This window comes from Lontra canadensis, unplaced genomic scaffold, assembly GCF_010015895.1.
Source record: "Lontra canadensis isolate GAN:19392208 unplaced genomic scaffold, GSC_riverotter_1.0 scaffold144, whole genome shotgun sequence".
Classification (NCBI taxonomy): Eukaryota; Metazoa; Chordata; class Mammalia; order Carnivora; family Mustelidae; genus Lontra; species Lontra canadensis.
The window spans coordinates 2476522-2499785 of NW_022631138.1; the positions used below are offsets into that span (position 1 = coordinate 2476522).

The following is a 23264-nucleotide window of genomic DNA, read 5'->3' on the forward strand; positions in this document are numbered from 1 at the left end:
GTAAAATCTTTAAAAGAAAAAAAAAAAGGCTCTACAGATAAAAAAATAAGCAAATGAGAAAATTTCCAATATCATTAACAATTAGGGAAATGCAGATTAAAGCCATAATACTTCTATTAAAATGGCTAAAATAAGAAACGGTAATGACAGCAAGTGCCGCAAGGGTCAGGAGAAACTAGATCATTCACACAGTGTTGGTTGGGATGTAAAATGCTACAGCCACTCTGGAACAAAGTGTAGTAGTTTTTTGTAACACTAAACCTATAACTACCATATAACCTAGTAATTGCACACAGTAGGGCTTTTGTCCCAGAAAAATTAAAACTTATGTCCATGCAAATACCTGCATGTGATTGTTCATAGCAGCTTTATTTGTAATAGCTGGAAACAAACTGGAAACAACTCAAATTGCCTCAGAAGCCGAGTGATTAAGCCAACTGTGGAGAATTGATACCATGGAACAGTCCTCAGCTCCTCAGCAATGAAAGGGAATGAAGTATTGATCCATGCAACAACTTGGATGCATCTCCAGAGTGAAAGAACCCAAGCCCCAAAGATCACATACTATATAATTCTATCTGTATAAAATTCCTGAAATTTTGGACAAAATTATGGAAATGGAGAACAGATTAGCAGTTGTCAGGAGGGTATTATGGGGAGGGAGGTAGTTGTGGCTTTAAAAGAGGAACACTGTGACGGATCCATGGTGATGGAACTGTTCAAAACAGAATATATTTGCAAGTCATATATCTTATCAGACACCTGTATCCAGAATGTGTAAAGAACTCTGATAACTCGGGGACCTGGGTGGCTCAGTTAGTTGAGTGACTGCCTTCAGCTTGGGTCATGATTCTGGAGTTCTGGGATTGAGTCCCGCATCGGGCTCCCTGCTCGGCTCGGGGTCTGCTTCTCCCTCTGACTGTCCCCCTCTCGTGCTGGTTCTCTCTCATTCTCTCTCAAATAAATAAATAAAATCTTTAAAAAAAAAAAGATAAAAAAAGAACTCTGATAACTCAGTAATAAAAGGACAACCTAATAAGAAAAGAACAAAGAACGGAAGTAGCTATTTCTCCAAAGAAAATATACAAATAGCCAATAAGCGCATGAAAACATGCTCCGCATTGTTAGTCGCTAGGGAAATGCAAATCAAAACCACAATGAGATACCAATTCACACCCGCTAGGATGGCTATAATCAAGAAGATAGTAAGTGTTGGCAAGAATGTGGCAGAATTGGAACACTCAAATATTGCTGTTGAGGGTGTAAAATGGCGTGAACATTTTGGAAATTAGTTTGGCAGTTTCTCAAAAAGTTAAACATAGAGTTACCATATGACCCAACTATTACACTCCTAGGTATATTCACAAAAGAATTGAAAATGTGTCCACACAAAAACTTCTGTGCAGGTCTTCATAGCAGCATTATTCATAAGAGCCAAGCAATAGTGGAAAAAACTCAAATGTCCATCAGTTGTTAAATGAATGAACAAAAATGGTATATCCACACAGTGGAATATTATCTAATCATGGAAAGGGAGAATGATGTAGTGGTACATGCTACAACATGGATGAACCTTGAAAACATTATGCTAAATGAAGAAGCCAGACACAAAGGCCATATACTGTGTGAATCATCTAGACTGAGCAAATCCAGAAAGTAGATTAGTGGTTGTCAGAATAGGATAAGGAAGGAATGGGGAATTTACTGCTAATGATACGGATTTTTGCAGGGTGGTGATGAAAATGTTTTAAAATTGTTAGTGGTTGTTGCAAATCTCTTGGATATATGAAAAACCATTGAATTGTATACTTGAGAAGGGAAAATCTTATGATATATAACATATCTTAATAAAGCTGTTGAAAAGGACATTGTATCATTTAAAGTTGATTAACACTTTACATGTATCAAATTTTTCGTATTACAGTACTGTAGAGAATTGACTTGTATGATTGTCTTTATGCCCTAACTTTCTGGATATTTCTATAAGCTATAGTATGAGAACTAGGTTTATTAAGGTCTTTATCAGGGTAGCCATGTGGCCAACAGTAAAGTGACATTTATTTAGGATGTTTGGATATTTTGGATGTCTGTGAAAATGAAATTTCATGTTTGAAGCCTGTCAAGGTAGTGTTAAAGTCCTATGTGGGAAAAGAGTTAGATGGCCCTGGTGCTCTTGTGTGCAGAGGGGAGAATGTAAGAGATTGGGGAAGTGATGGGATGGAGGAAGAAAGGTGAGCAGGCCATAGAAGCCTCCTCTCGGTTTTCTCCTGCTATCAGTATTCCCCTTTTGGCTTTGTAGAGATCTTTTCCCCTTGGGATCAACTGGACTCATTTCTCTTACAATTTTGCCCTGTTAGGTGAAGGCATCCTCATCTCCTCGGAGGCTACAGAGCTTCTGGATTTCATTGACAACCAGGGTCAGGTGCATGTGATCCAGAAATACCTTGAGCACCCTCTGCTTCTGGAGCCAGGTCACCGCAAGTTTGACATTCGGTAATGCATCGGTGTCCAGAGTTTTTGTTACTAATCTTAAGAAAAATGCTGTGGTGGGTGATAAGGGTAACATGGAATGTGAGGAAGTATTTGACCATGTTTAACATATAGCCAAAATTGAGCACAGCTGAATAGAACCAAGCTTCTGTACCTAATTTTCTATTTTTCCTTCAGTATTTCTCTTTTCTTTCTAGAAAACATTACTAAAACTATGGGTTTTCCATTTTTTGGTATGTTCTCTTTACTCAGAATGACTTGTGTCTCCACAGAGAGTTTAAGTGTATGGGGCTTGCTTATGGAAGCAACTGAGAGATAAACCTAGAACACATAATTCAGACACAGGATATAATACGTCCTTGCTTTGTTATTTGTGTCCTCTATTTTTTAAGGATTTCATAAACACACCTCACATACCTTTTTGGATTCTGACTTTCTGAGCAATGTTCTGTCCTAGAATAAGAGGTTGTATTGTGCTTTCTAAAGCTAAACAGCCCTCTCCCCCGCTTTCCTGTGGTCTTGCTGACATCTCCTCTATGAGGATTCTCTCTTCTTGTTGTCTTCATAATAACTTGCTGCTTCTTGAACACCAATCCTATGTCAGATCACCTTCAGGATGAACACTCTCCCTTTTAAGATTACTATAGAGCAAACGTGGCAAATGGAAATTTCATGGATAAACCTTAGGACCCAGCCTATCCAGATCTTTTCAAAATGCTGTCTTTTGAAGATCAAACGCTCCTTGTCATTTTTGATAAAATGTTTTAATTGCCTCATTACAGTGATAATCCACTATCTTGGCTAATTGTCATGGCTTGCCTCATAGAATTTTAGAACCTGTCTCCTTCCTCTGCTTCCCTCCAAAACTGTTAAGGTGTGGTGATGATGTATATGCTATGGAGAAACTTTGGATGACTTGAGTGAAACTGTTTTTATTGACTTGCAGAAGCTGGGTCTTGGTGGATCACCAGTATAATATCTACCTCTATAAGGAGGGTGTGCTTCGGACTGCTTCAGAACCATATCATGTTGATAATTTCCAAGACAAAACCTGCCATTTGACCAATCACTGCATTCAAAAGGAGTACTCAAAGAATTATGGAAAGTATGAAGAAGGGAACGAAATGTTCTTTGAGGAGTTCAATCAGTACCTAATAAGTGCTTTGAACATTACCCTGGAAAGTAGTATCTTACTACAAATTAAACATATAATAAGGTAACTTAATTGTATCTTTTTTAGTTATGTGTTTTGGAGAAGCTTTGGGAGTTTGTGCCTTTCAAGGAATTATTCTATTTAAGCTGTCTAATTTAAGGACAAAAATTATTTGTAATATTCCTTCATTATCCTTTCAATATCTATAGGGTCTGTAATGATGTCACTGCTTGCATTCCATATATTGGTAACTTATTTCTTCTATTTTACTGGGACAGAATGGCTAGAGATATATCAGTATTATTAATCCTTTCAAAAGGTTACTTTTTGGTTTTATTGGTTTTCTCTGTTGTTTTTATTTCTTTGACTTATGTTTCTTATTATTTTCTTCCTTTTGCCTTTTTTTTTTTTTAAGATTTTATTTATTTGTTTGACAGAGAGAGAGATCACAAGTAGGCAGAAAGGCAGGCTCCCTGCTGAGCAGAGAGCCCAATGTGGGGCTCAATCCCAAGACCCTGAGACCATGACCTGAGCTGAAGGCAGAGGCTTAACCTTCTGAGCCACCCAGACGCCCCTTTCTTCTGCCTTTCTGAGGGATTTGTTTTGTAGTTTCCTTAAGGCAAAAATTTAGATCATTGATTTGAAAGAATTCATTTTTTAAATGCATTTAATGCTGTCAGTTTCCCTCTGAGTACTCATTAGCTGCATCCCACAGGCTTTCCTATGTTATGTTTTCATTTTCATTTTATTAAAATATTTTCTAATTTACCTTGTTACTTCATCTTTGACTTGTGTTATATAGAAGTTTTTGCTTAATTTCCAAATATTTGGGTATTTTCCAGATATTTTTCTATTACTGATTTTTAGTTCCATTTTGGTCAGAGAACACTTTAAAATTTGTTAAAGATTGTGTCATGGGGGCGCCTGGGTGGCTCAGTGGGTTAAGCCTCTGCCTTCGGCTCAGGTCATGATCTGAGGGTCCTGAGATCAAGCCCCATATCAGGCTTTCTGCTCAGCAGGGAGCCTGCTTCCCCCCCACCTCTCCTTGCCTCTCTGCCTACTTGTGATTTCTCTCTCTGTCTGTCAAATAAATAAATAAAATCTTAAAAAAAAAAAAAAAGATTGTGTCATAGCCCAGAATGTGGTCCAGTTTTAGTGACTGTTCCATGTATACTAAAAATAATGTTTATTCCCCTGTAGTTGGGCTGAGTGTTCTATAAATGTGAATTAGGTGAAGGTGGTTAGTAGCATTGTTAAAGTCTTTTATATCTTTGCCGCATTTCTGTTCTACTTGTTCTGTCCATGATTGAGAGGAAAAACTTTGAAGTCTCCAAGTATAATTATGGATTTGTCTGTCTCTCCTTTAGATTTACCCATTTTGCTTCATATATTTTGAAATCTGTTTTTAGGTGCATATGTATTTAGAATTATTACCTCTTTGTGGCAACTGACCACTTTAACCTTACGTAATGTCTTGTCTTTATCTCTGGTAATGTTTCTTATTTTGAAAGTCAATTTTGCCTGATATTAATATAGCCACTCCAGCTTTTTTTGATTAGAGATATGTCTCCATCCCTTTAATTCTATCCTATCCTATTCCATTCTATATTTAAAGTGGGCTTCTGGGGTGCCTGGGTGGCTCAGTTGATTAGGCAACTGCCTTCAGCTCAGGTCATGATCCTGGAGTCCTGGGATCGAGTTCCGCATCGGGCTCCCAGCTCCGTGGGGAGTCTGCTTCTCCGTCTGACCTTCTCCTCACTCATGCTCTCTCTCACCGTCTCTCTCTCAAATAATTAAATAAAATAGTAAAAAAATAAATAAATAAATAAATAAATAATAAAGTGGGCTTCTGGCAGACAGTATGTAGTTAGGTTTTGTTTTCATTTTGTTTAACAAATCATTCAACATGGTAATCTCTACCTTTCTAATTGGTATGTTTTTATCATTTAAATTTAATGTAATTATTGGTTTGGTTGGATTTACGTGTACTATTTTATTATTTGCTATCTGTCCCCTTTTGGTTTTTTCATTTTTCCATTTCCTGCTTTTTATTTTTTATTTTTGTATTTTTAAAGTTTTTTTTTTTTTTTTTTTTTTTTGGTCAGAGAGAATGAGAGATAGCATGTGTGCTCATGCACACAAGCAGGGAGCAGCAGGCAGAAGGAGAAGCAGACTCCTCACTGACCAAGGAGCCCAGTGTGGGACTTGATCCCACGACCATGGAATCATGACCTGAGCCAAAGGCAGGCAGTTAACTGACTGAGCTACCCAGACCTCCCCATTACCTACCTTTTAAAAATTATTTAAATTTATTTAAATAATAAATTTAAGTTTAGAGTTTCATTTTAATTTTTCTGTTGAGTATTTGGCTTTCTCTCTCTTTTTAGTGCTTACTCTAGGAATTATGATTAATATACCTAATTTTTATTTTACAGACTTCTTAGAATTAATAATTTACCACTTCAAATAAAGTACAGAAAACTTAAAACTTTATAGTTCCTTTAACTCTCCCCCAGTTGTGGTGTGGTTTATGTTTACATACACTGAAATCTCTACTGCATAATATTATAATTCTTGCTGTCAATTGTCATATATATTTTTATTTGTATGTTAGATTGACAGGTTGGATTTTTTTAAACAAAATACAAGACCAAATGGTATGCTGTGTACAAGAAAACCCACCTTAAATTAAAAAAGAGAAAAATATTATTTTTTATTTACCCAAATAATTGCCCTTTTTATTCTCTTCCTTTAGTCCTAAAGTTCCAAGTTTCTCTCTGGCATTATTTCCCTTCAGACATTAGCATTTCTTTTAGAGTAGTTCTTTAGATAATCAGTCCTTTTAATTTCTGTCATCTGAGAATGTCTTTATCTCACCTTATTCCTGAAGGATATTTTCACTGGTGTTACATAAACATAATATCAAGCAAAAATTGCAAAATATATAAGCTGTATACAAGATGTATGCAGATTGATTCTGTTCATATAAATTGAAAAACAAGCAGAAGTAAAAAACGTTATTTAGAAGAATATTCATGTATGGTAAAAACAGAGAACTGAAGGTATGAAAAACACAACATTCAGGATAGTGGTTATCTCTGAAATGGAAGCAGGAGGGATCCAAGAAAGAGACTTAAAGGAATTGTGGTGTGGGTACATGGGTGGTCATTAATGCTACCTATATTGTAAACTCAGAAGACATTATTATCATTAGTATTGTATAGTTAACATTATTTATATTTCCCCATACATTTTTACCATTTATGTTGTTTCTTTTTCTTTCGTGTATTTTCTTAATTTTGTCTAGGATCAGTTTCCTTTTATTTGAGAGAGAGAGCTTGTTTAGGGGGTAGCGGGGGGTGGGAGGAGGAAGAGAGATTCCCAAGCAGACTCCCCACTGAGTGCAGAGCCTGATGCAGGGCTCAATCTCACGACCCTGAGATCTGACCTGAGCTACCCAGGTGCCCCCAAAGCAAGTGTCTTAAAAAAAAAAAAAAAAGAAGGGGGGCACCTGGGCAGCTCAGTGGGTTATGTGTCTGTTTTTGGCTCAGGTCATGATCTCAGGGTTGTAAAATCAAGCCCTATGTTGGGCTCCCTGCTCAGTGGGGAGTCTGCTTGAGATTGTCTCTCTCCCTCAAATAAATAAAATTTTAAAAATTAAAAAAAAAGATATTTGCTTTGGAAACAGATTTCTAGATCAGCAGAATCCCCCCCCACCCTTTTTTTAAAGCACTTAGAAGATGGCTTACCATTGTCTTCTGGCTTCTATTACATGGGTGTCATAGTGCTTCTCCAATCTGTGGCTTCAAGTCTTTTATTTGTTTTGGGATATTCATGGCCACTATCTTTTCAGTTAGGGCTTTCGTCCCATTCTTCTCTCCTCTGGGATTCTAATTACATGGATGCCAATTTTTTTCACTGTCTTCTGTTTCTCCCATGTGTATCATTTGATCTCTCTCTTCAGCAATTAAAACCTGCTTAAAAAGGAAAAAGCCTAGGATGCCTGGGTGGCTCAGTCGTTAAGCGTCTGCCTTTGGCTCAGGTCATGATCCCAGTGTCCTTGGATCGATTCCTACATCGATCCCCACATCCAGCGCCCTGCTCAGCAGGAGGCCCGCTTCTCCCTTTCCCACTCCCCCTGCTTGTATTCCCTCTCTCACTGTCTCTTTCTCTCTCTGTGTCAAATAAATAAATAAAATCTTAAAAAAAAAAAAAAGGAAAAAGCCATTAAAATTTGTTGTTAAACTCATCTGTTGAGTTCTTGATTTTAGGTATTGTATTTTTCAGTTCTAGGATTTCCATTTGACTCTTTTTAGGTTATAATTCTTTTGTGAAATCTCCAACTTGTCTAATAATTATATCTTGAACATGTTAATGGTAAGTCTTTAACATCTTTATTTGATTAGTCTGAAATCTGAATTACCTGTAGTAAAGGTTAGCAAAACTCTGTTCTATGGGCCAAATCCAACCTAAAGCTTGTTTGCAAATAGGCCATGAGCTAAAAATAGTTTCTACATTTTTAATAGGTTTTTTAGAAATTAAAGAATATGTAACAAAGACCATATGTAGTCTTCAAAACCTAAAATAGTTACTGTCTGGTCCTTTATAGAAAAAGTTTGCCAACCCCTGACTTTTATGGATCTTGTTTCTATTTTCTGTTTTTTTTTTTTCCTTTTGGTCCTGTTAATATGCCTGGAAATAATTAATATGCCTGGAAATAATTTTTTAGTGTTATTCATTTATTATAGTTTACTAAATCCAATAATTTTTTTTTAATTGAGGTGTAACATGCATATGGTAAAGTCCACAAACCACAAACCACAAACCATTAAGTATATAGTGTAGTAAACTTTTAATTAGGCACACACTCAGCTAATCATCACATGAATGAGGATATAAAACATTTACAGCACCCCCAATACTCCCTTGGACTCCCTCAAAATATATACTTCATGCCACAGATAGCCACTCTTCTGACTTTTATCATCATCCATTCCTTTTGCTTACTCTATGTTTTATGTAAATGGAATTATACTGTGTTTCCTGTTTCATGTTCAACTTTCTTTCACAATTGTAGGTATGGGTTTCATTGTTGCATATAGCAGTGATTTACCTTTTATACTGCTGTGTAATATTTCATGGTGAGAGTATTACATGGTTTATCCCTTCTATAGTTAATGGGCATCTTGGTCTTTATCTTTTACATTGTAGACCTCTAATCTACCTGAATTCTTATATGTCAAATTTCATGTTTTTCTATGGGGTATCCCGTTGACCCAGGACCATTTGTGCATAAGACTGGCCTTTTCCCACTGCGTGTTGGTGAGCTTTTGTTATAAATCAGGTGGCCATTTGTGTTAGGGATCTCCATTCTCTTCTGTTGGTCTATTATCTGTCGTGTCATTAGCACCTTATTGCAATGACCGAGGCTTTTTCCTTAACGTATTCTTACATCAAGTCTGGCAGAATAACTAGAGTCCTATTTCTTCAGGGATTGTAGGTGCTTAGAATTCTGACACCAGATAAATCAAGTATGCTGAATAAAGATTTCCCATTTTAGGCAAAAATTTATTAGATATTTATTACCCCCACCATTGTCCTGTATAGTTCAGAAAGTGTTGCTACTTTGATGCTATACATGTCCCTAACAACTCTCATGGTTTTTCTTCCCCCCACTCCCCCAGCTAGCCTCCCCCTCCCTTCCCACTCCTGCTGGAAAAAGATGTACTGTCTAAAGTCTCTGATGACGAAAAAAAAAACTATTTAAAGTGAATTATTAATCTTGAGCTTCTAGCATATTCAAAAACGTAATATTTAATTTTAATTTATTTCTGGCTCTTAGTTTTTCCTTTATGTGTTTGAGCATAGTGTTTCTTTCATTTTGGGTGGGGGGCGTTTCCTTTTTTTAACCATGAGCCTCTATTAAATGTAAAAGTTTTCTTAATTATAATATTGGAAAGGGTCTTTTAATTAAAAGAAAAGGTAAGGTTATTCCCTTAAAGAGTACAGATAAAGCTATAGGAAAAAAAAAAGTGATAGGTGGCTTACCAGTGCAGGTTAAAATGAATGAGAGAAGAAATTTTCATTCCAGTTGATTCTTAAATGGCTAACTGCCCAAAATTACTTTTAAAGGTTTAAACATATGCATAGAAATACTTTCCTTTAGGCAGGGGGTAGAAAGTAAGCTGATGCTTGGGCTGGGGTGGGGGGATGTGGTGATGGAGGGAGGTTTGGGAAGCAAAATTCTGGCTCCAAGTTCAGGGAGGTCTTAGTTCTTGAAAGTCATGAGTCAAAACATACTTGTATGGATACATCTTGGACTTAGTCACATGAAAGCCAGTTCCTTCATTTTTCCTTCTAAACATACAGTTATGTAGGAGGAAAGCTATTTCTGTTAATCTTAGAGTCATCATAACATACATTATTACTAAAATAGATATTTTACCCCAACATTCAGTTGAGGGAAAAAGTCAGGGAAGATCTGCATAAAACAGAAATGACATAGGGCGCCTGGGTGGCTCAGTGGGTTAAGCCTCTGCCTTTGGCTCAGGTCATGATCTCAGGGTTCAGGGATCGAGTACCACATTGGGCTCTCTGCTCTGCAGGGAGCCTGCTTCCTCCTCTCTGTCTCTGCCTGCCTCTCTGCCTACTTGTGATCTCTGTCTGTCAAATAAATAAATAAAATCTTTAAAAAAAAAACAAAAACAGAAATGACATAGGTTTTCTGGATGGTTATACAAAATAGTGATTTATCAGTAGTAAGTTATTTATTTATTTTTTAGAAAGAGATTTTATTTATTTGACAGGGAGAGAGCACAAGGAGGGGTGGGGCAGTGAGGGGCAGAGGGAGAAGCTGAGCAGAGAGCCTGACACGGGTCTTGATTCCAGGACCCTGGGATCACAACCTGAGTGGAAGGCAGATGCTTAACCTTCTGAGCCACCCAGGTGCCCTCATAAGTTCTTTATGTAATTATCTTATTGAACATCCCAGTGCTAGGAATAGGTATTATTTTTACCCCTTCCTTTATGGATAAAGAAATCAAAGCTTGGCTAAGAGAGGTTAAAAACTTGCCTAAGATTCTGGCCTTGGGCTCCTGACCTTAGATCTCATGTATTAACTCAGTATGTTTTTGAAGTTCGTGTTCAACTTTTTCGTGTTTTCAGTTTGTCTGTGTTTTTTTTCCAATTTTTTTTGAACAGTAGTTGATGTTAATAGTAATTCTATTTTGTATTTTAATATTTAAATCTTTTAATTAGTAATAATTTGGCATTAGAACTGAAGCTAATGAAAGTAATGAATGAGGCCAACTTCACTGCCAGTTTTGCTCTTCACCAAATGGCAGTCCAGTTCTTCTACATGGCAACAATGCATGGGAGTGTTTTATTTATTACAGACAAACATGGCAGCAGTCTCCTGTTGGGGGAAGCCACCTTTCCAGGGGCTGTGGTGACTTAACACTGTGCTGGGAAAGCAGCCCCTCCCTGTAAGAACATGAGTATTTACAGAGTTTTCTAACAAGTAGCTTGATAAGTAGTTTTGTCTTGAATAATCATTGGTAATTAAAAAGAGAATTGGGGCACCTAGCTGGCTCAATTGGTGGAGCGTGCAACTCTTGACATCTGGGCTATGGGTTTGAGCCCTACACTGGGTGTAGAGCTTACTTCAAAATAATATCTTTAAAAAATAAAATAAAATAAGTAAAAGAGAGAATTAAGTCCAAGTGGATTTCTTATCATCACTTTTGATACAAAATCATCCAAGCACATCTTCCGTGTTCCTTCTCCCTCAACCAGCCAATTCTCAGTGAGCTCTCCTCCTTTGCCCCGCAGAAGCTGCCTCATGAGCGTGGAGCCCGCCATTAGCACCAGGCACCTCCCTTACCAGAGCTTCCAGCTCTTTGGCTTCGACTTCATGGTGGACGAGGAGCTGAAGGTGTGGCTCATTGAGGTCAACGGCGCCCCGGCTTGTGCTCAGTAAGCCTGAACACCACTGTGTTTTAACAAATGGGAAGTTGGTTCCACAGTTGGAATAGCCTGTCTTGGCAAGGTGGTGAGTCTCTCTTCACCTACGTGTCCAAGTGGAGGCTGTTTTAACTGCTGTGAGGGAGGATGGCCTCTGGCAGGACCCTGGCCAGCAGGGGGCTCTGCTGAGTCAGTCCTCCCCAATTTTCCTGGGTGTTGAGCAGGAGTCTGTGCTTAGAGAGTTTCAAACAAAACTAGTAACTGTCAGGAGACCCTCTTGTGTGACCAGTTCAGGGAATGGGGTCCTGTGAGTTGGCGGGGGGGTGCTGATAATTGAGGGGGTTCTCCAGGCAGGAAGTACTCTGAGAAGGCACTGTAGACACAGTGGAGCTAGAATGGGGATGTAAGGGAAGAGTGTCACATGTACCATGGAGCGGAGGGGAGAGCCTTCAGAAGGGGGACATGGCATCCAGTGGGACCACGCCCCGTGCCCGGCTCTGTGGGGGATGCACAGATGAGCAGACCCTGCCCGCGAAAGCCTCATGGAGGCCTTAGAAGTTAGGGGCAGCTGGACATGATCTTCGAAGGCTGCTGGTTCTTCTGAAGATTCACTTTCATCAGGTCAGGACCCTTCATGGTTCCCCACGTCCGCATCTTGGAGGAATTGAGGTGATCGTCCACACGTTCAGGAGAAAGTTCTGGACCTACAAGGGGCATTGTTGACACACAAGCCACTCTTTCATTAGGAGCCAGGCCTTCGCCGCTTGCTCAGTGGCTGTGACATGGCATGTGTGATTCATCTCGTTCGGCAGTCCCTTCAGCTAACCCGTACTCGTTAGTACCCCTAACCTCCCAAGCCCCAGTATGGGGGTCCCAATCATGAGCTGAAACACAGGCCCTGTCCTTGGAAAGACTGTGGGCATGACAAAGGACCAGACAAATACAGATTACAAACTGGGACATGCTTTATCCTTGATCAAGGATGTTAAAGTAGTATCATTGAGCAGAGGGCTGCCGTTGAGAGGTGGTGCTTGGAACTGAGTCGGAAGGAGGAAGGAGAGGTGAGCAGGACAGCTGGAAAACAGCGGCATGCCTCTGTTCCCCTGTCCTTCCAATAAAGGTTCAGTCATCCCTTGTGTCCTGTGCCCTCTCCACCCCGCTTCCTGTCCCATGTCCCTTTGCCTTCCTCATTCAGTGTCAGCCTCTCCCCCCTCTCCCTCTTCGGGGTATGGTTCCCATCAGCGCATGCATATGCAGCAGATTTCCTCAGCAGTTATAAAGAGCCCTCCCTCGAGGCCACGTTCTGCTCCAGTAACTCCTCCTCCCTGCTCCTGTTGTAGCCAGACTTCTGGAATGCAGTGTCTGCTCAGGCTGGCTCCTCTTTCTCTGTCCTCATCCGTGCTGTGGTCCATCCTGGGCTGGATGTCATCCCCTCCACCCCACATAAATGTTCTTTGAAGGTCCCCAGCTAAGTCCATATTGCCAGGTCCAGCGGCCCCTTTCCGTGTGGACATCCTGGACCTCCCAGCAGCATCTGAGGGAGCTGCTGACACCGTGCTGAGATGCTCTTCTGTTGTAGCTTCAGACACACTCTGTAGTGGGAAGCTTTGGCTGAGGAGATGTGGGCATGATTGGCCTCTTGCTCCTCATCAGTGGACCCCAGTCAGCGCCTCAACCCTGGGTGTTTGTTTTCTCTCTCCACTATGCTTTCTCTGAACGTGATCTTAATTCAACTTCATACTTTTAAAGCCACCAGATTACATCACAGCCCAGAGTTCCAGAGCCGTGTGTGCACCTGCCTGCCCACTGTCCTGCGGGGATGTCTGTGAATGTCTCTGAGAGGCACACCCTGCCCCAGACTCGCGCATCTCCGTGAATGCCCACCTCCCCTCCCCACAGAATCTAAGCTGGAATCCTGACCGAGATGCAGCCTCCTCCTTTCCATTACCCTCAGGTTCTGTGCATTGGGAGCTGGTCAGCTCAGCCTCCAGCCTGAGCAGTCCTCTGCTCTCCACCCCCACTGTCCTTGCTCTCCCCCAGGTCCTCTTCCATCACTGTGGATGCTTTTGCAGGAGCCTTCTTTTTTTTTTTTTTTTTTTTTTTAATTGATCAGTTATTTAATTAGGTTCTTTGTAAGAAATTTAGAACACCAATTTGTGAGGGTAAACTCCATTTGTGAGAGAAAACACAGAGCGGAGGTAGCCCTGAAGCTGAGGAACAGCCTTGATTTTTGGCAGAATTTGTGAGTCCACAGCTTTCTGATCAACCTTGCGCTGCTCTGTAATCTCGTATTTCTCTTTCTCAGTGTCGAAGATCTCACCCTCCTGGTGTCTGGGCTTACGCAACTTCTTCTTCTTGAAATAAGCATCAGTGAGATGTTTGGGGATTTTCACGCTGCTGATATCAATTTTGGTAGAAGTGGCAATGACGAATTTTTGGTGTGTTCTACGCAGAGGAACTCGATTGAGGGACAGAGGTCCAGTTACAAGTAGCAAGCCCCTGCTCAGCTGCTTCAGGAAAACTACCCTCTTGCCTCTGTGGCGCCCAGTGAGGATGATCAAAATGGTCCCAGGGGTGATGCTAGCTCGCAGTTTTCTCACATGCTGACTGAAAGGTTTTTTGCCGTGGCTCAACAGCTTTCGAGGCACGTCTTCAGTAGGATAATACCTAGGCATTTTACAAAGTTTAACCACTCGGGTACCACCATTCTTGTCACCACCAACTGGTTTTGTGACGGTAGCAAGAACCTTCTCCTTCTTTTTCTTTTCAACCCTGGATTTAGCTGCCGAATACTTCCTCTTGTACATGGCCTTTCTGGAATACATAGCCGATCGGGAGTACCTGCCAATTCCTCTGACTAGGACAGGGTTTCGGCTGCAGTGGGGCTTCCCCTTCTTCGGGGTTTTAGCCTTCTGGTTACCCTTCTTAGCCTTGCCACCGCCATCAGCCTTCTTGGCTTCAGGTTTCTTCTCTTTAGTATCCGGCTTTTCAGCTTTTTCGCCCGCCATCTTGCAAGATGGGAAAGAGAACTAAGGTTGCAGGAGCCTTCTAACGGGGATCTCCTCTTCTGCTCTTGCCCCAATAAAATCCACTCTCGGTGCGCACTGTTCCTTCTCCCCCTCACATACACACTCTTTCTCTCCTCCTCCTCTCTTTTTTCTTCCCCGCTCCTTTCTGTCTCTCTGGGTCTATCTGTCCTCTCCCTCCTCTTTTCTACCCCATCATCCTCTGTCTGACCTCACTCATTCCCCAGGTGTCACCTATTTGGCACCCCTGGGGAGTCTCTCCTAGGGTCTCCTCAGCCACAGTGAGAAGGTGCTTTCCCTCCAAGTATACCCACCACAGGCAGGCAAGATGGCTCTTACACTCTATGGAAATTGCCCATCTTCCCTGCCAGTGAGAGCAGGAGTTACTGGTCTCTTCACCTGAGACCTTCCCGAAGTATTTGTTAAGGGGCTGCTTGATGCTCGTGCAGCATGTATATGTACCATGGAAGCCAGTTTTAGGAACTTGGTCATGAGATGGAACACCTAGGGCAGGTCCCGGTGAAAAAATATCTATTGACTTTCCACATGCACTTTGATGACCGTCTACAATGATATATATATATATTTTTTTACAATGATATTTTTTAAAACACATTTCAGGAAGCTTTATGCAGAACTCTGCCAGGGCATCGTGGACATAGCCATTTCCAGTGTCTTCCCGCCCCCGGACGTGGAGCCGCAGCACGTCCAGCCAGCGGCATTCATCAAGCTGTGACCGCGGGAGGAGCTCAGAGCTGCCTCAGAAGAAGCACGAGCTCCTGCTCCAGGGGAAGGTGGACTGTCAGGGTGGCTCACTACCAAGCCAGGACTGGAGAAAGAGAGGCAACCGGCAAAGCCGCGACAGAAGGGAGAACACCAGAAGAAAAGGCAGCTTCCCCAAAGAGCGGTGGCTCCGGGGTTCCAGGTGGCACTCTCAGCGCTGCTGTTGAGATGTGAGAACGGGAGCCAGTTGCTCTGAGGGCGGGGAGCCAAATGCTCTTCTAAGGGGAAAAGACAGGGATTTGATTATTTTATGTTCTCATCCTTTAAAAAAATCCAGTTTTTATCCTAAGGCAGCATTGTGAGCAGCGCCTCTCCTCCCTGGGGGTTGAGACTGTTGGACCTTTCGTTGGTGTCTTTCCACCTGCTGCAGCCTTAGTGCCTTAGCTCCATGCCCAGCTGCAACCCTTCTGTCTGGGACACGGATTGGATATTATAGCATCCGGGAGGTTGCCAGTGTGTTCCCTGCCCATCTCTCTCCGCAGCACCCTGCCCGTGGAAGTCTGGACAAGCATGCACCAACAGTGCTCGGGTTTCGTGCTGGGCGCCACCTCACAGCGAGCGAAGGGGGCTTTCCTCGTCATGTTCCTGACGGTGTTTGCTCAGTCACCTGTCAGGGCCGGTGTGGGCTAGGCACCGAAACAGCAAATGCTGCTCTCGATCTGCTCTGTGCATGTTTTAGAAACCAAGCAGCAAGTTTGCCACAAACCCATAAGCATCAAATAAGCATGAGAGAGAAAAAACAAAACAAAACAAAACAAAACACGATGTCTTGCTTTACTTAATAGTTGGGTGTGGTAGGTTTTGGAAATATGATGATCCTCACTTATCTTTGTTTTAACCAGAATTCTACATGCACTTTTGCGAAGTTCCCTTTGGCTCGCTTTTTTTTGTTGTTTTAACTTCTGTAAAAACCCCTCTAGAGGGTAGGAGAAGTAGACAAATACACACACACAAATACACACACACACACACACACACACACCCTACCAGGTGACACTGCCCCAGACACAGGTAGCTCTCCCCCATTTTCTTGCCTTCAAAGCACCTTCTGCAGGAGCTAGAAGGGCACATTTGGTTCCAGGGAAGATTCTCTGCCTGCTTGTGCCTCTGCATGCCAGGCGAGGGTCTAAATGAGTGTTTGTCTGGCCTGAATGGGGGAATCTCCTAAAATGGGAAAGACGTGGTTTCAGAGCTCTATACAGCATCTTGTAAGTCAACAAATGTGTCCTGTTAGGTGTAGTTTCCACTCACTGGATCAAATATTCTGTAGATTTTTCAGGAGACTATATCCCTAGCAGTGGGAAGGACAAGATGCTACTTGCGTTCCAACGTGAGCCCAATAAGCAGGTCCTTCTTAGAATGTACTGGGAACCACAGCAGGCCTCCTGTCCAGTATGTGCTGTGTTCTTCCTTTGTGTATATGTGTGCCCCTTTATTCTTTCTGTGTGGTACCAGACAACAGTTCTGCAGTCAGGGAGACTTTCCTAAAAAGGGGAAAGAGCAATGCCTCCTGAAACACGATGAGATGTGGGAGCTCACGGTGAAGAAAGGATAAGGAGTATTTCATAGATGCAGCAGTGGGTGTAGGACGTGGTAGCATGATGTTGGGGTGAAGGAGAAAGGCCCAACTGGTTCGGCTCTTCTGCAAATTGGAATTACAAAATACTCTGGTTACCCAGAATACAGACAATAAGGTTTGCATCCAGAGTGAAATTAAACAGTCAGCAGGGAAAGTCATTCTTGGAAGGCCAGCACTGTTCGATGAGTGTTTGGGGACTTTGAGCAGATCATGACAAGGTGCACACCCTTCTAGAAAGTGTGAGCTACTCAGTCCTTGGGAAGTCTCTGTGGACTGGTGACGGGGGGAGCATGGAGGTTTTTGTTGTGTTATCACACGTGAATGTAGATCTGTAATGACCTTTTGGACCTAAATTAAAGGGACATTTGAGAGTTTCCTAACTCTCAGTGACAGAGCTAAGAATTTAGATGGTGCAAGTCCATGGATCTTGACAGAATTACTAAGAAACCTCAGTCACTGGCATATATGTGAGGGACGTAAAGCTTTACAAAGAAAATTATGCTTCATTCCTCACATGGTTTCAAATAAATATCTATTTCATGCATTAGTTTTTGATCGGGTGGGATGGTTGGCTCAGAATTGTTCCATACCCTTCCATGATACCTTTGGCACAGATGGTAGTGCCTCGCCTCTCAGTCTTCCTACATGCAGAGTGCGTATGTGTCGCCAGTTGCTAGGGGAGGAGGTGTTCTTTATTTGGAGATGTTAATTCCAATCTTCACACTGTCATTTGACCTCACAGTGTGAGATGAACCCATTGACTTCTCTGTGCCTTAGATTCTTATCTCATGGAAGGGATTGTTGCCTGACCTGGAGACTACCTCAGGGACTTCTAGTGAGGACAGGTGAGGTTAGGAAGACTCAAGAACCTGTGGTACCAAGGTTCTCAGTGCTGACTATATGCTGGAATCACTTGGGGAGCTTTTTTAGAATGTTGGTTTCTACACCCTCCCTTTCTCTTCCACCTCTGACCAATGAAATCAGAACCTGAGGCATCAGCATGCTTTGAGATGCCTTGAACCACTGCTTAAGAAGGAAGGACAAACACACTGCTACCTTAGAATAATCAAGTAAGATCTAGGACTTTCTGAAAAAGTTCCTTTAGGAAGAACAGGCATTTCTTGAGGAATGACCATGTTGGTCAACGCGTTGACCTACGTATTCATGATACAAGCAACTGCTGTCTAAGCATGTTCTCGTTTTGCTTCTTGTCCAGCATTTGTAAACTCAAACATGCTTTCATTTCCTTAAACAGTTTGTGAAGCCTTGACAACAAATGTAAACAGCCAGGAATTTATACATCTGCTAAATATGTGTTAAGGGTATTCGTTACTGAGAGAAAAGCCCCTTCCCTCATTAACTCCTGTGGTAATCATAAACTCGATTTTACCCAGAACATTGAAGTGCCTCAGTGTCTGTATGATTCAGTGGAGCAGGTGCTGGCATGCTTACCTGCGCACTCGCCCTTTCACTAGCACCTCAGGATAATTATCCCAGACTCGGGATATCTGGTAGTGTCAGAAATGTATGGGATCCACAGAATTTGAAAACAGCAGCAAAGCTACAGAGTGTGTTTTTGTTGACAGCCACGGTTGTGTCAAGCAGGTGTGGATCCAGCCCTGTTGTGGGGGTGGGGGACTCTGCTGGGGAAGACAAGGGGCCAGAGTAAGTCCCCTGCAGCATGTGGGTGCTGTGGAGAAAATTCAGTGATACGCTTGTCTCTGATCCTAGATGCAGAATCTGTACCTAAGAGGAAATGACTTCTGAAATAAGGTGATTTTATGAATGTTTGAAATGCCCAGAGCATTAAAGTAATATTTCAAGCGTCTTTGTGCCCTTTGGTTCTATCATCTCATCATGGTGGTTGACTGGCCTAGGATATCACTGGTTATATGAATCCACAGTTCTATTGCTCAGGTAGGCAGACTTTTTCCAGAAAGGGTCAGAGTCGTAAATATTCTAGGCTTTGCAAACCAAACAGGTTCTTTGTTGAATATTATTCTTCTTTTTAACCAACTCTTAAAAACAAACAAACTTGGTTGACAGGCGGTACAAACACAGGCCAGATGTGGCTATTGCTTGCTGACACAGCATGTTACCCAAGACATAAGCCAACAGACTGTCCTTTGAAACTGTAATGTGCTCCTCCAAGGTGAAGCATTGAAATAATTTCTGCTGCCAGAATCTGGTGCATCTCTTCCCTGCCTTGTGTGTTGTCTGAATCGTGCTACAGCTGGTCAGGTGAGACCCATGGTTGTGAGAAAGCATTATGTGTGCTTCAGACATGGGAGGAGGTAGAGGGGCTTCATAAAATGACTCTACAATCAGCGGGAAGACCGTGAAGTTCTAAGAGTTCACTAAGGCCACGTATATGAATATCTGTAAGCGTCACCACCTCAGGCATTTAGTGTCATTTATATAAATTGTAGTTAACTTGTAACTTCCTGTGTGATGAGGCTGAATGCTTTGGACTTCTTTCCCATGTATGGCTGCTTTCGCTCCATAAACATCTTCTGGCACAAAGATTTGTGGCCTTCCACAAATGGAAACCCTGGCGTAAGCACTCCAGACACGTTTCTGATTTGATGTGATACACACCTACCAGACTCGGTGTAGACTGCATGGGCAGGGTGCAGGGACAAGCAGACAGGGACCCAAGCAGGAAACTACTTAGGATCCTGAGAGTGGACAGATTCAAAGCCTTTGGAGGACTTCTCTTCATGGGCTGGTCCTGCTTGCTGTCAGGAGCTGCCCTTTCTCCTTAAAGAACCTGAAGTTACCCATGGCCGCAGAAGTTCAGTGATATTTTAAAGATGTCTCCCTCGAAACATCCCTAAGGGCAAAGGGAAATGAGCCCCTGTCCCAGGGAATCCTTTGCATAGGTTGATTGCTGCAAGCCAAGATTCCTTTTCAAAATTCACATGAAAGGACATCAGTAAGAACAGCAGGGTAAAACCTCTGAAAATCCTCTCTCCTTGAAAGGGATGGGCACACTGGCAAAAACTGTCTAGAAATTAACCAACGGCTTGCAACAATCCAAAAACATTTATTAAAGAAAAACCATTCTACCTTGATTAAGAATAGCAAATTTTGGAATGTTTTAATTCACTCTATTTTCATTCCCCTTTTCTTAGCTCTGTAGTAGCCTTGGAAATGAAAAGCCCCACGATCATGGTAAAAGGCGGGAGTCTAGCAACAATTGGAGGATACAGAGGGGTTTAAGCTCCTCCAAAAAGCCCCATTCCCAGTGAATTGTCATTGACCTGTCTGGCTGTTCCATGTAAGTCCTCATCTCAGGGCTTGTCTTCGGCACTTCTCAAAGTGGGCCTGGTGTAAACAACGTTTTCCCTATGTGAGTTTGTTAAAAATAATCAGCAATTGTTTATCAGCTTCCTGGGATGGCCGTCAAAGTTGGAAGGAACAACAAGCTGACCAAAAAACTTAGGAAAGAACAAAGAAGGCCACACACATGTATAGGGCTGTGTGCAGGCCTGGGGAGACCTGAATTCCTGCCGCTTTTTTTTTTTTTTTTTCCTTTTTAAGTAGGAGCCCAGCACAGGGCTTGAACTCACAACCCTGAGATCAAGACCTGAACTAAGAACAAGAATCAGATACTTAATAGACTGAGCCACCCCAGCACCCTGAATTCCCACAGTTTTTACCTCCATATGACCAGGAGGATCTACACAAGCCTCCCTGGCATGCCCAAGGCGCATGAGCGGACACACACACACACACACACACACACACACACAAACACACACACCCTTGGCAAAGACGGAGACTTACTGGTCCAAGTGTTTAAGGGAATCTGTTCAATCATTAGTTGACCACTAAGCTAAGAGCAGAGACTTCAGTGGCCACACACATCAAAGAATATAAGCTTTACAGAATTATTTCAGGAAAGTCTAATCAATGACAACAATAAATCCTGGAGAGGATAGAGCATCTGGTTTCCAAAGTTGCCCCAACATAGTATTACATTTTTCCAGTTTTCAGCATAAATTATGGGACATGCAAAGAAATAAGAAAGTATGGCCCTTGGAGGGAAAAGGCAATCAGTAGAAACCATCCCTGAGGAAGCCCAGGCATTGGTCTTATTGCACAAAGACTTTAATTCAGCTATTTAAATGTTTAAAGAACTAAAAGAATGATGAGAATGGTGTCACCAGAGAGAATATCATTAAAGAGATATAAATTGTTTATATAATTTATATATCTATGTCTATAAAAATAGAACCAAGTAAGAATTTTGGCTTTTAAAAGTACAGTAATGCAAATGAAAAATTCAGTAGAGGGCGTGTAGGTGGCTCAGTTAGTTAAGAGTCTGCCTTCGGCTCAGGTCATGATCCCAGAGTTCTGGGATTGAGCCCTGCAAGTTGTTGGGCTCTGTGCTTAGCCTAGAGCCTGCTTCTCCCTCCGCCACTCCCCCTACTTGTGCCATCTCTCTCTCTCTGTCAAAAAAGTAAAATATTTTGGCAGGGTGCCTGGGTGGCTCAGTGGGTTAAAGCCTCTGCCTTCGGCTCAGGTCATGATCTCAGGGTCCTGGGATCGAGCCCCACATCGGGCTCTCTGCTCAGCGGGGAGCCTGCTTCTTCCTCTCTCTCTGCCTGCCTCTCTGCCTACTTGTGGTCTCTGTCTGTCAAGTAAATTTTAAAAATCTTAAAAAAAAAAGGATTATAGGGGACTCCTATGAACAATTTTATGCCAACAAATTAGATAACCTGCCCCAAAAGGGCACATTCCTAGAAAGACACAAAACTGATGAACCTGACTCAAGAAGATAGAGAAAATCTGAACAGATGTAAAAAGTGGATTGAAGTAATGACCAAAAAAATCTTTTCATAGGGAAAAGCCCAGCATCAAATAGCTTCACTGCTAAATTCTACCAAATGTTAAAAATGTAATGTAGCCAGACAATGCATTTTTCTTCAGCCCTGAAAGAAAAGAAGTACTGAAACTTGCTGTAACATGGATGAACCTTGAAAGCAGTGGAGAGATTGTGAGGATGATCCGTTCAGAACTTGTGCTCTGAAGAGGATTCTTGGTAGTTGAAGAGGGACAAGGAATCAGTGAGTATTTGTATTGTTTTTTTGTATTGTTCTGTTAAACAGCTTTTCCAGCAAATTTGTAAGCTGATGGAAATGGTTGTTCCAACAATAATCCCCTCATTCTCTTGCCTTCAAAGAGTTCCTGACTGGGGTGGGGGGGGGGGGCGAAGGAAGAGTTTTCCTTTGAAGGAGCAGAGACATGATAAAACGGGAGGAGGCAGAATTTAGGGTGCAGGTGCGCGCATCTCGTTCGGTTTAATGGTGTCAGCACTGAACAGAAACAGAAGATAACTTTTAAAAGTGATACAGGAATAAGAACTACCAGCTGACCTAGGTAGAGGTAAGACTGACAGAAAAGGGATGGATTCCCAAGGGGCAGGAGGACACTTTTAGGAGTGGTGGATTAATTCGTTACCTTAATTATGGTGATGGCTCCACCCTGTGTATACATGGGTCAAAACCTATCAACGTGCACACTCTAAACGTGTAGTTTACTTCAAGCCAATTGTGCCACAATACAGAATACAACTGTTAAATACACACCCAAAGGATGAAGTTGAAAAACATGTGCCGGCATTCCTTGATAAACCCATATCCTGGGGGGGGGGAGAAGTGATTCATAGGACTCGCACAAACTCCAAGGATCTTAAGGCTGTTAGTCTCCTCGGATGTCCCGGCCTCCAGCATGCCTCAGGAATCCGGTCTAGATGTGGGGAGGGGGCTAGCGAAGACAGACCACTTCTTCACCATCGCAAGGCAGCTTTCAGGACTTAAGAGCTGGGTGGTGACAGCAGTCGGTCTGGTTCCCAACTTCTGCTTTTTTCCACAAGTCAGGGTCAGCATCAGGCATCAGCTTCGGAAAGCGATCACGGGAAACAGGAGGGGAAGGAATTTCTGAAGACCACTCTCCTCCAGGCCTAATCCACTGCGCGAATAAACGCTAAACAGATCACTCGACTAACAAGGCGCAGGGCTGGCGTGAAACGGATCTCCGCCATCCGTCGGCGGAGCGGGGATTAGGTGGGACCGCCGCGCTCTGGCTCTGTATAGTTCCAGACCGGCCCATTCACTCTGTGGTGTAGGTTTCAGGTCGACCCTGTAAAATCGAAGGGCCAAAGTCCGGCGGAACCGGAGGAACTACATTTCCCAGCAGGCCGTGGGCGCCGGCGTGCCCGCCCTTCTTCCCGGTGGGCGCCGGCGTGCCCGCCCTTCTTCCCGGC

At 42.4% G+C, this 23264-nt stretch overlaps 1 protein-coding gene and 1 pseudogene across 1 annotated transcript in view; one reads left to right on the forward strand and one right to left on the reverse strand.

Annotated features, from left to right (window-relative positions):
* TTL (tubulin tyrosine ligase) overlaps nucleotides 1-16345 on the forward strand; it is a 33234-nt gene extending 16889 nt beyond the window's left edge. The window contains exons 4-7 of the mRNA XM_032843931.1: nucleotides 2358-2493; nucleotides 3437-3706; nucleotides 11474-11617; nucleotides 15253-16345. Coding sequence (XP_032699822.1) covers nucleotides 2358-2493; nucleotides 3437-3706; nucleotides 11474-11617; nucleotides 15253-15367 — 665 coding nt within the window. The 3' untranslated portion in view covers nucleotides 15368-16345. The remainder of the gene's footprint in view (nucleotides 1-2357; nucleotides 2494-3436; nucleotides 3707-11473; nucleotides 11618-15252) is intronic.
* LOC116858969 lies at nucleotides 13713-14635 on the reverse strand (annotated as a pseudogene).
* Nucleotides 16346-23264: the final 6919 nt, after the last annotated feature.